A 15,790-nucleotide genomic window follows, 5' to 3' on the forward strand; every position below is an offset into this window, starting at 1 on the left:
CCACTTCAGTTTGTCACATGTATAATTCATATACTTGGCTGTGACCACAATCTCTAGTCAAGGAGTCCCCCTCTAACACTGCCAGCCATACACACACAGACGCATTTGTTCCAAATTATCATAAATCAATGGTTCTGAAGTCATATTTAAGGCATTCCTTCTCATAGAAAATATAAGATGATTAAAACAACTTCTGTTCTTAACAGGAATACATGAATATAAATAATAAACCCTGGCAGATTTAACACAGGAAGATCATCCTCATGGAAAGCATAAACATGATCTCTATCCCACCGCGCCTGTTTCCCACACTCCACAGAATCCCTTGTCCCTAAACCACATTACAAACAGTGCACAAAGAAAAAGATCTCCCGGTCCCATTTACTCTAATCTAAACATGCAGCCCCAGTGATTGGTCACGCATTACATAGGAAAACAGGGTTAATTGGAGGGCCAACCTGACAGAGTTGCTCATCTCACATAATGGTTGCTTTACTTGCCTCTATGGGGAAGTTGGCATTTTGCCAAATAATCACTTTGATTGAGTTTTGCGGAGGTTAGCAGGGTGTCTAAGAGGCTGAGCAAAAAAGTAAAACAAACATGAAATGGTGAAAAATAAATTGTAATGCAATTCCATTGCAATTGATACATTGTCAGACCGGGATTAATGCATGGGCAGTGGCGTCACAGACACCCTGTAGCTGACACGTACCCACAGGAGTAGCTGAGGCCTTGCAGCCCACAAGCACCCAAGGGCCCCCACTCAGTCCGGACAGTGACCTGCAGTGTAGTATTGGAAATGTGTAATATTAGCATATACTAGAGGTCTGCACGGGCCTGAAATCTCACCCCGAGCCCAGCCCAAACCTGTGGCATTCAGGCCCGGCCCTACCCTTCCCAACGAGCTAACATTTACCCCGGCCCGAGTCCTAGCCGGGCCCTAAGCCTATTTCTGATTCTTGCTGACACTTTCACTTTTTTTCACAGCCGGAACGCTACGTGTGTCTGCGTCAAAGAGCCCGGCCCAGCCCGAACACTCTGGTATGATGTTCTTATGATGGTGCATGTTAGTGATATAACTGTCTTCACATGTGCCATGTACTGGCAGTGCTATCTTTCATAGTTAGGAGTCGTGTGCTTGTCATGCAGAAATGTTTGGGTTTTTTTGGGGTCTAGAGAAAGCAATTAGCCCCAGAGCCTCTCTCAGGAAAAGAGTTAAATTGATTTTCTTTCATTTAATTGCATGCTGTTCAAAATGTATTCATACGTTCCCATCGGCTTGATATTTGTAACAGGGTGGACTGGAGAGATAATGTGAGGCTGGTCCGCCAAGTCTTGTTATTGAAAAATATGTTTTTGCACGAAGAAATATGTTCTGAAAAATATGTAATTACATATTTAACTCGAAACCTACTTGGATAAAAAGAGAAGGGATTAAAACAATATACAACCTGTCTCGGAATGATGATGCAACTATTACAAATATATAATATGTCTGAGAACTCTTGTTATTCAGCTCTCCAGACCTTGGAGGAGACAACTGTGTCCCATGGGCCAAGATTTATTTGACACCCCTGCCTTGCATGATGCAGCGTGCCTGTCTGCAAACATTCAAATTCAGTATGCCCTGTAGCACGGGAGTATGGTGCCCATCAGGCCAGGCATGTGAGTCTCCTCTCGTCTGGATCATGGTTCAGAGCAGAATGTCATGGATTATTGAACACAGGGGTCAAACAGTGGTGAGAGGAACTGAGAGTCTGAAACTCAAGACAATGAGAGATACGCAATTTGGTCTCAGCATGCAAATATTATAAAAACAAACCTCTATAGACTGGAAAGAATCCAGGACTTAAATGTTCAGAAGCTCTGACCCTGGACCTTTTTAGATGCTTGTTTTGTTTTCATACAAATTGGATTTGACGTACTATGGGCATAAAGCAATAATGCTCAAAGGACATGATTGAAATGGTAAGATGTCAGGAAAGAAAGGCCTCTAGTCGCTGCCAGATAATGAAGTTGACCACACCAAGTCAATTCTGTGATGTCGGTGCAATAGCGACCACTGGCAGATTAGCCAGATCAGTCCAGTAACCTGCAACAGGGTTGACAATCATTTCAACATCTAACAATAACAAATAAACAGGATAGTTACTGTCCTCCAAGATGGAGTCCCATTGACAATATCATTATCCGCACTCATAGTTCAGCAGCACATAACTGTACAGATGACATATTGCATTCAATACCCACTAGGGGGCAACAAAGTAACTTTTTAAATATAACCTTGATGCCTGATCTGTCTTGAATGTGGGGTTGAAATGGATAGCTAATCTACATGATTGTTGTGTAGCCCAATATGTGTATGCATCTTTCAAGGCAAGCGATATCATTTGTCTTTTGTTTGGAAGGTATTTACATGTAGACGATACACGTATTGATGGACATTAATAACGCCCTCCCAGTGGCGATAAAGAATGCTCAATCCGTTGATTGTTTTAAGAACTTGTTAAAAACACACTTGTTTTGTTTACACTTTATTTCATGACATTTTCACCTGACCCACTTCTATAGGTCATTGTTTTGTTTTATCTCTTGTTGTGTTATTGCTCTTATGCCCTTATGTGCCTTGTGTTAACTTGTTTTTACCTGATTGTTTTTATGTGATGTCCACTGTACAGCACTTTGTAACTTTGTTTCGAAAGATGCTTTATAAATAAAATGTACTTACTTACTTACTTACTTACTTACTTACTTACTTAATGGGCATGGGCTTGCCCAGCAAAGTTAAGACATGATTGCAAACTAGCATTCAATTAAAGCCTCCCTTATACGTTCATTGTAGAAAAATAATTGTACCACCTGGCCTGATAGAAGCAATAAGAAAGACAGAAATGTTATGTGATTTCCATGGGCACTTGAAGGATTTATTTGGATAGTTTCTGTCTCTGCCCAGATGGACTGCAGTGGGCAGGACTGGGTCATGTAGGGATGGGCGGTAATGGTGGGTAGATATGGTGTCAGACAGTAAGGATGATATTGGAGGTGGACAGTTTGAGCTCCTCCCGGGGGTTCTGCAGGGTATCTCGCGGGGCAGCATACTCAAGCACATTGGGTAGTCCGTGCACCACACAGCAGCTAACGCCACTGCGGAAGATCCCCATGTAATGGGCGTCATGCCACTCATCTGTCTTCTCATCATAGCACTCCACATTGAAGGGGCCATTGAAGCCGCCCACCACAAACAGAAGATCATCCACCACCTCGATACCAAAGTTGCTCCGTGGGTTGAGCATGGTGGGAACTGCGCGCCAGGTGTTGGTCTGGGGATTGTAGCACTCTGCGTTTTGCAGACGGTTGGCTCCATCAAAGCCGCCCACCTAAGAGAGGATAGGAGAAATGTGGGTCAATAACACAATATCAGAACTTGAGCATAGATTTATTGTGTATTTTTATGTAGGTCTCACCGCATAGACCTGCTCCCCATAGGCGATGACCCCCACCCCACTGCGTCGGCTTCTCATGGGGGCGATCAGAGTCCATTGGTTGGTCTCAGGGTTGAAGCACTCTGCTGTGAACAGGCACTCATTCCCATTGAAACCACCACATATGTATACCTAGAGTTAAGGCAACTTGTAAATTCATCCATCCTGGCTTTTTAATAGATTCATTGTACCATAGTTATCAAGTTGTGTTCCAGGTACAGTTAGTCTTACCTATTCCTCTGTTCCACTTACCTTTCCAAAAAGTGTGGTGGCACTGGCATCACTTCTCTGCTCATGCATGGGTGAAATGAGTGTCCACTGGTTGGTCTCAGGCTCATAGCGCTCAGCAGTGTTAAGTCGCACATAGCCATCAAAGCCGCCCATGGCGTAGATGCAGCCACCCAGCACAGCCACACTGACGTAGCAGCGCCGTGAGTGCATGGGTGCCACTTGGTGCCAAGTGTGTGTGACTGGGTTGAACTTGCGCTCACTGTTGAAGTAGTCAACGGTGTCAAAGCCTCCCACGCAGTACACAAAGCCATTGAGGTAGGCAGCACCGTGGTAGGCAGCACCGTGGTAGACCCGTGCTCTCTCCTCCTCTGGAGTCACATTGACCCATCGGTCAGCCCGTGCATCATACGCCTCAATGCCATTGGTGGGGCCGCCACCGATGGCCAGTAAGATGGCATAGGGCAGGCGAGGGCGGGTCAGAGGGTTGCCGAAGTCAGAGCTGGAGGGCCCATTCATCTTCAGGTCATCCATGGCCTTCAGTGCGTTGATGATGATGGGCTTGCAGTCATCATTGACTCTCACCAGTGGATTATTCTTCACATTGTTCATGAAGTAGTCTGCTGTCATCAAGGCCATGCGTACCTAAGCAAACAGACACAGACAGATATAGACACAGAATGCAGTCGGCAGCCGATACACCTTTATGAAATGCATCAAACATTTACGTGTTACGTGTGTTGTCCAACTCTCAGTCACCTTAGGCAACAGCACTGAGATCTGGGCTTCGCGGTCTTGAGGAGAATGGCCAATCCAGCGCAGGATGGCCTCAAACACTACATCTTCCTGCTTCACGTTCAGGTCGTCCTTCTCAATGATGTCACGAAACTGCCACAGCGAGAGTTCCAGGAACTCCTCGGAGCTACGCACCATCTCCTTAAAGTGATGCAGGATGAAGAGAGAGGACCTGCGCCTCAGCTCATGGTAGGAGTAGAAGTCTGCAAACTTACAGATGCCAATGCAGTTCTCCGGGCACAGCTGGGCCTCTAGGTAGTCACAGCAGGCTCGCACAATGCCCATGACAGAGAACTGGTCTGCAGCCACCAGAAGCTGCTCCACATTCTCGTCGGTGACAGGCACAGAGCGTGTGTAGGCATACTCAATAATGAGACGCATCATGTCCGGTGACACACCAGGAATGTTGTTCACCCGCTTTTCTAAGTTGTTCCAGCCACTTGTGAAGAGAGCTCTGTGGGTCAGGGTTTAGAGAGGAGGGATATGATGGTCAGGAATCATCCATATACTGTACCAGATTTTCTCAATACTCTTTTCAATATAGTACAGCAATATAATAAACACCCTCTCTGCAAGTATATGACAATATAAAGAGGGGTACACAAATATTATGAATCAATTGTTGCATGCTATCTTTTATAGAATGTATCATTGCTGCCACAAAGAACAATGTGTAAGCTCTTGTAGGATCTGGCTATTTTCTTCTGATTATCCTTTGGATCCATGCCAAGTGAATCCCTGCAATCCATCATGGTCACATCCCCACAAAGTTAAGACACTCACCGGAAATATGGACTGCAGCCGCAAAGGATATTCTTGTGTGCGTTGAAGTCGATGCCATTGACTTTAATCACCACGTCACAGAATTTTCCTTCCAGTCGTAGCTCATTAAATATTGTACAGGCCATGGAACTAATTTTTCTCTCCATGTTGCATCTCTGAAATGTAGAGGTGGACGCCTCTTCCAGTTCATTCATTCTTGTGTTGAATATCTTTAATATCCACTTTTTGGGCAAGAGGTGGCACACTGCAACTATATTCCTCTGAGCAATGTGAACCTTCATTCCCCTTACATGTGGTAACATTATGTTCTAGAATTGTGCATTATTACATCACAGTGAGTGATACAAAATTAGAATGTCTCAGATACCATTTTCATAATAAGCTGACACCATCATAAGGAAATATTAATGTTCTTCTTCTTCATCATCATCATCTCATTTTTGAGGGTGCCCTGTATGAAATGACAGCACCATTTAAACCATATTGACTTTTGTTGTATATATTTAGGCATTATAACAACAACAAAATCGCATAAAGAATTAATTGTGTATCTGCTCCATCAGATGGCAAATTAGGTAGGAACCTTTATTACTGCTTTTGTGTTACAGGGAAGATAGGTATTTACATCTTTAGTTGCTCTCCTAGTTGCTACCCAAATAGTTGATCCTCTATCAAATTATGGTAAGTGTATTGTCATTGTTTTTCAATGTATGTATTAAATATGTCGTGTTGCCATCTGTCAGTGGGTATCATCATAACAAGGCAGTCATCACCCTGCAATTACTAACTCCGGCAGTGAGCGCACACTGCGAATTTACGAACGCAGCCATGGTAAAAGTGCAGCAGCGAGCACGAGGGTACCGTGGACCACATACCTGTAGCAGCGCGGAATTGTCCAGTAGTAATAGGGTTACACCCGGAACAAATTTGTAACAAGCTGAATTTTTCAGGATATGTTCAGAATACCTTTAGGAATGACATACTAAAAGTCCCCGTGAATCCCCCTTGTGCTCTCTGAGATATTCAAGATGGCGTCCAAAATGACCGCCATTTGGAGATTTTTCCGTATCTCAGGCTTAAAACCTGATACAAATGCAATTAAAAGGTCAAAATATGTTTTTTAGGGTAAGTAAGTCAATTTCATCATTAGTTTCTTGAATGGAGACATTTCATAATAATAAATCACTTCAGTCATCATCCTCATCATCAGAAATTGGTGTTGATTCTTCAGTTTCTCCCTCATCATCTAGTAAAGATGGCATTGGTGCTGCATTGTTGCATGTTTGACCACTGCACTTTGTACACAAGGCAGAGCAGTGTACCCCCATCTTCCTGCAGCCACATGACACTCCACAGCCATCTGCTCTGCAGCCACAAGAGATCATGTTGAGCAGAGTGTCTGGAGCAATGGGGCGGTCAGTTTCAACTGGAGTCAAGATATCCTCCATTTTCCATCCCCAATCTGTTGGCTGCAATGGCCTCCCCATCCATTCCTGAACAATTAGATATGTTCTGAATGAATGTTGCTTGGCTGCAGCACTTGTTGGAGGCAAAGTTGCCAACTGGAAGGATGAGGAAAGTGAAGTTCTGCTGATTGCCTTATTGTAAGCAATGTATCGGAACTGATCCAGTGATTCACAACTGGAAGCTCCATACAGCTTCAGGAGGAAGCTTTCACCTGCTTGTTGTACTTGCTGATGACTACTTGCAGCATTGATGAATGTGTCAATTAGATCATACTCTTTCTTCTTATGCACCAGATTGAATGCCTTACGCTTCCCTTGGCGATACAGAGCAGATACAGTGTCACATCCAGTTATAGCATGTAACACCATCAGATATTTACTGGTGTTACCAATGCTCCCTTGAATGTCATGAACCCTGTACACAGTTGTGGGGTTCTTGCAGCATAACATGTAAAGGTCCATGTTTGTGGTTGCTTGAGCCACCAGCATTACCAGCAGGTCAGTGTCAGTTCCAACAACAACAACTGGTTTGATTGACTCTGCCAATGACAGAGCAGTAGAGACTATCAATGCATCTGCATCAGCTTGTGCCTGCTTCACCTGAACACCTGCTTGACTCAGCAAGTCACTGAGCATCTCTATCAAACGCTCCTTGTTGTGGCTATTTGCTAGAAATGCTGCCTGAGTTGTTGTGGTTGGCATGTTCTGATCAAATAAGATGTCACTGGATGTGGACTTCTTTGCCCTGCGCAGTTGCTCTGCTGCCTTGGTAGAGATCATGCTGTAGCCATCAAACACAGTTACAGTACCAGCCCCATAGTGTTTCAGGATGTAGGCAATGTAGCAATGGCACACATCTCCGTAAGTAGATGGCTGTGGCCACACCACAGACTGCAACAGATGGCCTCCATCTAGAACAAACTGGCAGTTCTTTGGAATGTTAGGTTGTACAGGGGCAAATGACTTGAGAAGAGTACCTAGAACACTCTTGGTTGTCTTTCGCATGACACCATTATGAAACAGGGATGGAGGTTGAGGAGCAAGCTCATATGACATGAACTGCTCCATGTCAGAACTTGTCTTTAGGACACAGGTGATTCTGTTGAAAAGGAGACTGGGATTCACTACCATGTTTTGTCCCCTGACATTGATGGTGTTTTTATCCCCTATAGTCTTGACTTTGTCAGTGCGATGCAGTGTGATTTCTGATAACTTTTTTCCTGTTATCCTGGAGGCTGCAGCCAGACCAATCTGGACTGCATTGTCACAATTGACGGATGTGTCAGCTATAACACCAGTAGCTATAGACACTAGGTGATCAGGCTGGTAACCTGCAAATGATGGATGTATCTCCAGCCACTGCATAAAGACATCATAGTCTTTGCTGTCTTTAGCCTGAGTGGATGATCGGAGATCTTTGTGTTGTTCAGAGGTAGCACTATGCACACCGGTGAACTTCTCCAAAGCATCACACACAGGGACGCAGTAAGGCAGTGCATGCACCCATTTGGTCAAGGTGCTGTCTGTTATTCCTCTACCATGGGTCATCCCTCCACTAGTTTTCAGCATCCTCATCAGGAACTGCTCAATTGTCTGGTCAGAGAAGTTGCCAGACCAGAACTCGTTGGCTCGACGGATGGTGAAGTACCCCTTTGAAGAGAACAATGTGTACTCCTCAGGTGGCATGACTTGTTGGATGGAGTTCATCTGCTGCAAGTACAGTCTTGCAGACTTGGCATATGGAAGATGACCTGCTGCATGGAAATGTGGGATCATTCCCTGCACACAGTGAAGATGAAACTTCAGGGCTCTGCACACAGCGTGCGATTTCTGTTGCGCGTCAACGTTCCATTTTGAAGTTTGAATGGAAGTCTATGAGAACATACAACAGAAATTGCATCGCACGCTGTGTGCATTGGGATGCAATGTTTTATGATTTTCTCATAGACTTCCATTCAAACTTCAAAATGGAACGTTGACGCGCAACAGAAATCGCACGCTGTGTGCAGAGCCCTTTCCAGTTGCCTGTCCTTTCGGCTCTGATGAAGTTGAGCATGAGGAACACCTGGTTGATGTACTGTACCCATAACTTTCCTGTTCTGCTCTGTGTGGCAGCTTGTTCCAGGTGATGAGTGAGAAACTGTTGAAACTCTCGTAGAGTTTCATCTTCGTTGACCTGAGTTGCATCTTCATCTTGGTCAACTATATCTTGACAAACCTCTTTATTTATTTATTTATTATTATTTATTATTATTATTTATTTATTCTTTTTTTCCTTTTTAGGTTTATCTCGTAAACCTACAAATATGCTTCTTCTCTCAAGCTCTGCAGAGCTCATTCACCAAGCAGCCAGTCTGTTTCACAGACTCATCAAACATCAAACTGTTACAGATGTAAGCGAGCCTTATTCAATATTGACAAATGTGATTGGTGGCAAATAAAAACTAACAATAAAGACATTGTGTGATTAGACAAAATAATGAATAGCATTAGACAGGCCCCTCTTTTTCTAAAAAATGACTTCAAAGTTACAAATGGGCTTAAATGGTGCCTGGGCTTAATGGGTACACTATGTGAATTGTGTGTCATTGTCACATTAATGACCTTGTAATCTTGGTTAACTTTAATTTTAGCAGTGTGTCAATGGTGAATTTGGATTCCTTGTATGAGAAAACATATATTTTAACATTTTTATTGCATTTGTATTACGGTATGTTTTAAGCCTGAGATATGGAAAAATCTCCAAATAGCGGCAATTTTGGACGCCATCTTGAATATCTCAGAAAGCACAAGGGGGATTCACAGGGACTTTTAGTATGTTATTCCTAAAGGTATTCTGAACATATCCTGAAAAATTCAGCTTGTTACAAATTTGTTCCGGGTTTGACTCAATTTTGAGCTAATGCTCTTGGACTAGAAAGAAATAGCTATCATGTAGCATTAGTATTACTGTCTTTCTGTCAGTTTTAAGTATTACTGTCTGTCTTATTACTGATCTGCACCGTGCATTTGCATTTTTGGCTGTTCCTGTCATCGGGGTCGAAACAGGAGAGAGAAGTTATCCACCAGCAATTTTGACAACTAAATCTGACTTCTAAATTAACATATTCCTCAAGAGACCTTCAATACAAGGCCTTCCAGATCAGGACCTCCACAAGAGAAAGTCCACACAGTCCTGGTTGTGTGATAGCTACTAGGCAGCTGACGGACGACAAGGTTCCTTCAGCATTTAACTGTATTTTAAACATCTAGATTTTTCAGCGCCGAACCACCCCAGCTGAATCTTTCCAGTGCTCGTTTATCCGGGCTAGCTCTGACCCGGAGCTAGCACGGGACCACCGGACGTTGCACAACCTCTTGGCCCTGGAGAAGACCAGCCGGCCCTCCACGTCCTACTTCGGCACAGTTCAGACAGACATCCAGCCATGTATGAGGAGAGTACTGGCGGTGTGGATGCTAGAGGTATAACAAATGTGAATGAGAAAACCATCTTCAAAAACGATGAATTCAGTGTAGATGATGTATTAGCCTACATGACATCTTTTGACATCTTGCTCTGTGCCTACACACCTTCCAAGTTCCAACACATGACATGACATTCAGCAGGGCTGGTGGTATTATGAACCAGAGTAATCACAACCTGACACAAGAAGAAGTACATTGGCTATTAGGTTTTCCCCCAACTCCTATTCCCCCCGACAGGTTTGCGAGGAGACGAGGTGTGAAGACGAGGTGTTTCCTTTGGCTGTCCATTACCTGGACCGTTACTTGAGTCGCCTTCCTGTTCAAAGGGCCAGCCTGCAGCGCTTAGGGGCGGTTTGCATGTTCCTGGCCTCTAAACTGAGAGAGACAGTACCCCTCGATGCCGGCAAGCTCTGCGTTTACTCTGACAATGCAATTTCAGTATCAGAGCTCCTGGTAAACACAACATTTGTTTGTCAGGTTCTATGTGAAAGGGATTATTGATATGAAAGAAGGTGTATACAGCCCCAGTGTAAGTAATGGGACACTGAATCATTTGTTCGTCTTCAACAATTGCTTCACTGTCCCATTACTTAGGGGGTCTGTATATCATGGAAGCTGGTTTGCCATTGAAACGTGTATACTAGTCCATTATGCAACTGATTGTGATTGTGTGTGTGTGTGTGTGTGTGTGTGTGTGTGTGTGTGTGTGTGTGTGTGTGTGGGCGTGGGCGTGTGCGTGTGCGTGGGCGTGTGTGTGTGTGTGTGTGTGTGTGTTACAGCAGTTGGAACTTGCGGTGGTCTCAGCGTTAGACTGGGATCTGGCCTCTGTCTTACCCTCTGACTTCCTGGAGCTGATTCTTCACGGCATGCCCATAATCCCTCACAACCTCCATGCGCTGCGCAGGCATGTCCACTCCTACATTGCTCTGGCAGCCAAAGGTAGAGGCAGGTGTTCAGTAACATGTCAATGATGTGACACGTTCTAATGTTTTGGTCCTCATGTCGGTATCTGATGTAATGATCAGACTTTTCGTTCTGAAAATTTGAATACATTTCCGTGTTGTTGAAAATCACATCGCTAGTCAACTAACACAGCTTGTTTTGTGAGCCTTCTAATAATGTAAAGTAGTGTTATACTTAACTAGGTAGCAGTGGGGATTACTCACCTAATCCATTGCCTTGCAGTATTTTGGCTTGACTAGCGAGTTTGTGTTGTGATTCTCAACAACGTTGAAACGTAGTTCCGTGTTTCAAAAGAAAAGTCTGAAAATTTGTATTGGTTGCCGACATGCGGACAATTGATCAGACTGTGTCACAAATGTCCTTGGGTTAGGGTCAGGGTTAGGGTCCTAGCAAGTACTAGCAACGGCAATCTCATAGAACAGTACTTATTACTAAACTATTTTCAAGTTTATTTGTCATTATATCGTATACAATGCAACGAAATGCTTAAGGCAGAGCAGCTCCACTACGTCAATCAACATCAACAATACAGTGTAATAAGTAAGTAACACACAAGTATAAATATTTTTTATGTAATATGTAACAAATATAAATGTTTAAAGACATTTGTTTGACATGGAATCGAATTCTCCTGTGTCAAACACTTCTTTAAGTCAAACACATACTGGACAATCGCCACTGTCATTGTCACAGTCATTATCATAGACATCTGAGAGCTCTGACACTTCCTTGATGAATGTTGATGATAATAGCATGCCTTTCACCTATTCAGTGAGCGTGTTGAACAATGGCCACGCAGCAGCCATAACTTTGATTACGTGGTGTCAGCGGTTCATTGGGGATACGGGGGGGCTGAGTTTGTGTAATCCTGTATTGTGCGGTGTTGAAAGACCCATGTCCGTCCATTCAACTGCCTGATTTCCCACGAATCTCCCACAAGGTGGCCCAAGGCAACCAGTCCCTGGGATATAGGCTAGTCAGGGCCATTATTATTATTTTTTTAAATTTGTTTTTCAGATTTGATCCCTTTTTCACCCAATTTGGTAGCCAATTGAACCCAACCTAGCATCCAATTATCCCCTGCCTATTGCGAAGGATCCGCCGCACGACCCCGTGGCCGGCAGTCCCAGAGGAGGCCGCCAGGCAGACTAGCTGACTGGCTCCTCGAGCCCAGCACCGTTATTCCGGCACCCCGGGGGCGCGACGGATCCTTGTCCGGAAATACTCCTATACCGCCCTCGGGAGCGGCCGCCCAATATGCCGCTCCCCGTGTGTGCCCCAGCCATATCCGGATCTGGCGAGCTGGGATTCGATCCCAGTCCCCGGTGGGCAGCTTGCACTAGTGGCCAGTGCTTAGACCGCTACACCACCGCGGGGCACGTCAGGGCCATTTTGTATTGACTGTGACATTGTCTATACGGATTCGACCAATTCCTGACTCCCGGCTTTGAAGCCCATTCTGAAAGGTGTCGGAGGCAGACGGACTAATTCGTTGTCTCATCGTCTTCCTTCCCTGGGGGCCGGCGGGTTAGGGCTGGGATTATCAGGTTTTGGGAAACATCCCTTTTTAAAGCACTTTCCATTGTCTGTCTGTCAGGGCGGGTCTATGATGGTGGCATTCCTGGCCTTTTACGGTATCTTGCCTCGGGGATTAAGGATGTCCTCCTCTGAACTACTACCAACCAATTGTTAAGAAATGATTTGCGGTCGCAGCCTGGTGTTGTGTTTCTTGTTCCCAAAGGATGCTGTGTCATCCTTCCCGTCTAGGTTGATAATGATATTCATCAATTGGTTCCCTTTAATCTGTGCAAATGCAATCAATATTTGAAGAGTATTTCTTGTGTTTTTTCTTACTTTATAAATGAGTTGTTTTTTTAACCCTGCCTACGCCCAATTAAGTTGTTGATATTGAGTTGAGCATGCCATTCCCAAACTTTACTGACATAGCTTGTCTCTTGTCTTGTCGTCCCCCTGTCTTAAGAGTTTACTTTTTGCCTGTACTTGCCGTCCACCCTTGCCTGTGCCAGTGTGGGGGCGGCCATCCTCCGGCTGAATCTCCTGGAGGGTGGGCTCAACAGCGGTTCCCTCATGCGACTTCTGGCCGACGTTTTAGCCATTGATCTGGTATGGTAATAATTAACCTGAAACCTGTTGCTCCTTTAAACATTGTCTACACCAGTGCATGTCTCTTCCTTGTTTATCTGGGACCTCCCACGAAGCCAGTCTAGCTGTTGCTGTTTTGCAAGTAAAAGTAAAAAAAACGACTAAAACAGGTTTCCATTCCCAAACATGGCTCATTTATTTAATCCTGAAGCAAACTAGTTTTGATCAAAGAGGATGTGTAGAAATGATACTCTATGCTTTGCTCAGGTAGACATGCTCATATAGTAGAACTAAGTAATGACCAGGGGATCTGTGTTTTACCAGCTGTTCACATATCTTGAACTGTTGATTTGCTTCTCTGGCCCTGAACAGGATTCTCTCTGCTGCTGCTATAACCAGTTGGAGGCGGTTCTGGAGCTGCACCTCCCCCTATAGGCTCCCAGGTGACAGGTGCTGGTCAGGGACGCCCAGAGGGCAGCTGCACCCCCACTGACATCCAAGTCACCAAGCAACCAATCAGTGTTCTCTAAAAGAATGGGGTTTATTTATATGTAATAACAGCTAGACCGGTGCCCTAACCACCATGTGAGACTAGGTGGAGAAGTACTATCACATGTCCACTGAACAAATTTGGAGTGTCTGTGATGAGAAACAAAAATGCCTCATAAGCTATCTGTGTTTACACTAGATAGACAACATGAATTGTGGCTATCATTTTGTGATTTCCAAATGTTCTTTTCAGTTACACTTAAGAGTATGTTTCAAGTTTCTTTATGTTGTTACTGCGAAGTATTTTCTAAAACTTTAGTATAACTGAGACAACACTAGATAGACAACATGAATTGTGGCTATCATTTTGTGATTTCCAAATGTTCTTTTCAGTTACACTTAAGAGTATGTTTCAAGTTTCTTTATGTTGTTACTGCGAAGTATTTTCTAAAACTTTAGTATAACTGAGACAACACTAGATAGACAACATGAATTGTGGCTATCATTTTGTGATTTCCAAATGTTCTTTTCAGTTACACTTAAGAGTATGTTTCAAGTTTCTTTATGTTGTTACTGCGAAGTATTTTCTAAAACTTTAGTATAACTTTAGCTAGCTTCAGAGAATTATCTCAGCCTTCCCCTCAGGGGTAAAACGTTTCAGACCATTGTTAACTTGTTATTTCTGGTACATGCCAATGTATTGCACTGGATCTCTGCAGGTCTGTGAGCTCAGAGTAGTGTTTCCTCTTAATACAATATGAATTATTATGAAAATGCTGCTTTTCGTTTTCATATTCTTGAGTTGTACTTGAGTTCACCATTTGAATCACCATTTTATATCACAACAACCATAAACATCTCTAACAAGGTCATAAACAATGAAAGATGTAATTCAGATCAGAATAACTTCCATTTTTATTGATTTGCTGGGCCAGGTCAGGCCAGTGGGACCGGGTACAAGGTGACACAAAAGATACATCTGGCACTTTGGCAAACATGGATCGTATCCCACTCAAGAAAAAACTCTTAGATTCTCTCTTTTATTTCCTGGTAGCTAGTTTTCATATTTGTGTGCAAGTAGCTGATATGACTTGGCAAACAAAGAATCTTTGCAAACGACAAAAACTTAATACTGAAAAAGGTCAAAAACAAAACAAAAATATGAAGTTATGACCTCCTTAGTTGACTACTGTTGTACACATTTAAAACCTACTGCCCTTGTTCCTCTTCCCCCTACAGTCCTAAAATAATCAATCAAAAAACTAATAAGTTATCACCACATCCCAGTCATAGTCCAGTTCCAAGAAGTTTTTTTTAAACAAGAAGTGAAATAAAGAAAACTAAGTGTGGATTAGAGTTCTGTTGCCGTGGCAGTCGTCTAGGGACCATGGAGGGGAATATGATGGAGAGAGAGAGACTTGAGGAAGGAGGAACATGTTCACTCCAGAGCCACTGGAGGGAGACCGCAGTTCCACAGTGTCCCCAAGCTTTTACAGGCTGGCCAGAGACACTCAGGCAAATCAAGAGAATACAAACATTTAATTGTCAAACAAAACCAAGAATCATAACAATTACATTGGTACACCAAGTTGGTACAGATTTAGACATTCCAAAGCATATAATCTATGACACCCTGATAGGGCTTTCACACCGCCACGGAACCGTTCCAGTTTGCGTTCTGGAACTTCCGAACCTTAGTGCTGTCTGGCGAACTAGCCTGCATTGATACCAGTGTAACCGGAACCATCCGTGTCATCAACGCTGGGTGATGAAGGGGCGGGATAAACAAAAATGTCACAATAAGATGGCAGCTACTTCACTGGAAATGTTTACATTAATAACGCCCTCCCAGTGGCGATAAAGAATGCTCAATCCGTTGATTGTTTTAAGAACTTGTTAAAAACACACAGTTTGTTTTGTTTGCACTTTATTTCATGACATTTTCACCTGACCCACTTCTATAGGTCATTGTTTTGTTTTATCTCTTGTTGTGTTATTGCTCTTATGCCCTTATGT

At 43.6% G+C, this 15,790-nt stretch overlaps 2 protein-coding genes across 2 annotated transcripts; one reads left to right on the forward strand and one right to left on the reverse strand.

Annotated features, from left to right (window-relative positions):
- Positions 1-3,017: 3,017 nt before the first annotated feature.
- Positions 3,018-5,434, reverse strand: LOC308150540 (kelch-like protein 10; the record flags this gene model as incomplete). Its single annotated transcript, XM_080523358.1, has 5 exons — positions 3,018-3,377; positions 3,465-3,614; positions 3,735-4,355; positions 4,470-4,959; positions 5,289-5,434. 5 exons carry the CDS (start codon positions 5,432-5,434, stop codon positions 3,018-3,020), a joined length of 1,767 nt encoding a protein of 588 aa, XP_080379484.1.
- A 2,166-nt stretch (positions 5,435-7,600) lies between these two features.
- On the forward strand, positions 7,601-13,720 carry LOC308150541 (G1/S-specific cyclin-D2-like; the record flags this gene model as incomplete). The annotated part of the gene is made up of 6 exons (XM_080523359.1): positions 7,601-7,615; positions 10,046-10,216; positions 10,457-10,672; positions 10,999-11,158; positions 13,164-13,306; positions 13,658-13,720. 6 exons carry the CDS (start codon positions 7,601-7,603, stop codon positions 13,718-13,720), a joined length of 768 nt encoding a protein of 255 aa, XP_080379485.1.
- Positions 13,721-15,790: the final 2,070 nt, after the last annotated feature.

The sequence above is a fragment of the Nansenia antarctica genome (assembly GCF_963989245.1).
Source record: "Nansenia antarctica genome assembly, chromosome: 2".
Classification (NCBI taxonomy): Eukaryota; Metazoa; Chordata; class Actinopteri; order Argentiniformes; family Microstomatidae; genus Nansenia; species Nansenia antarctica.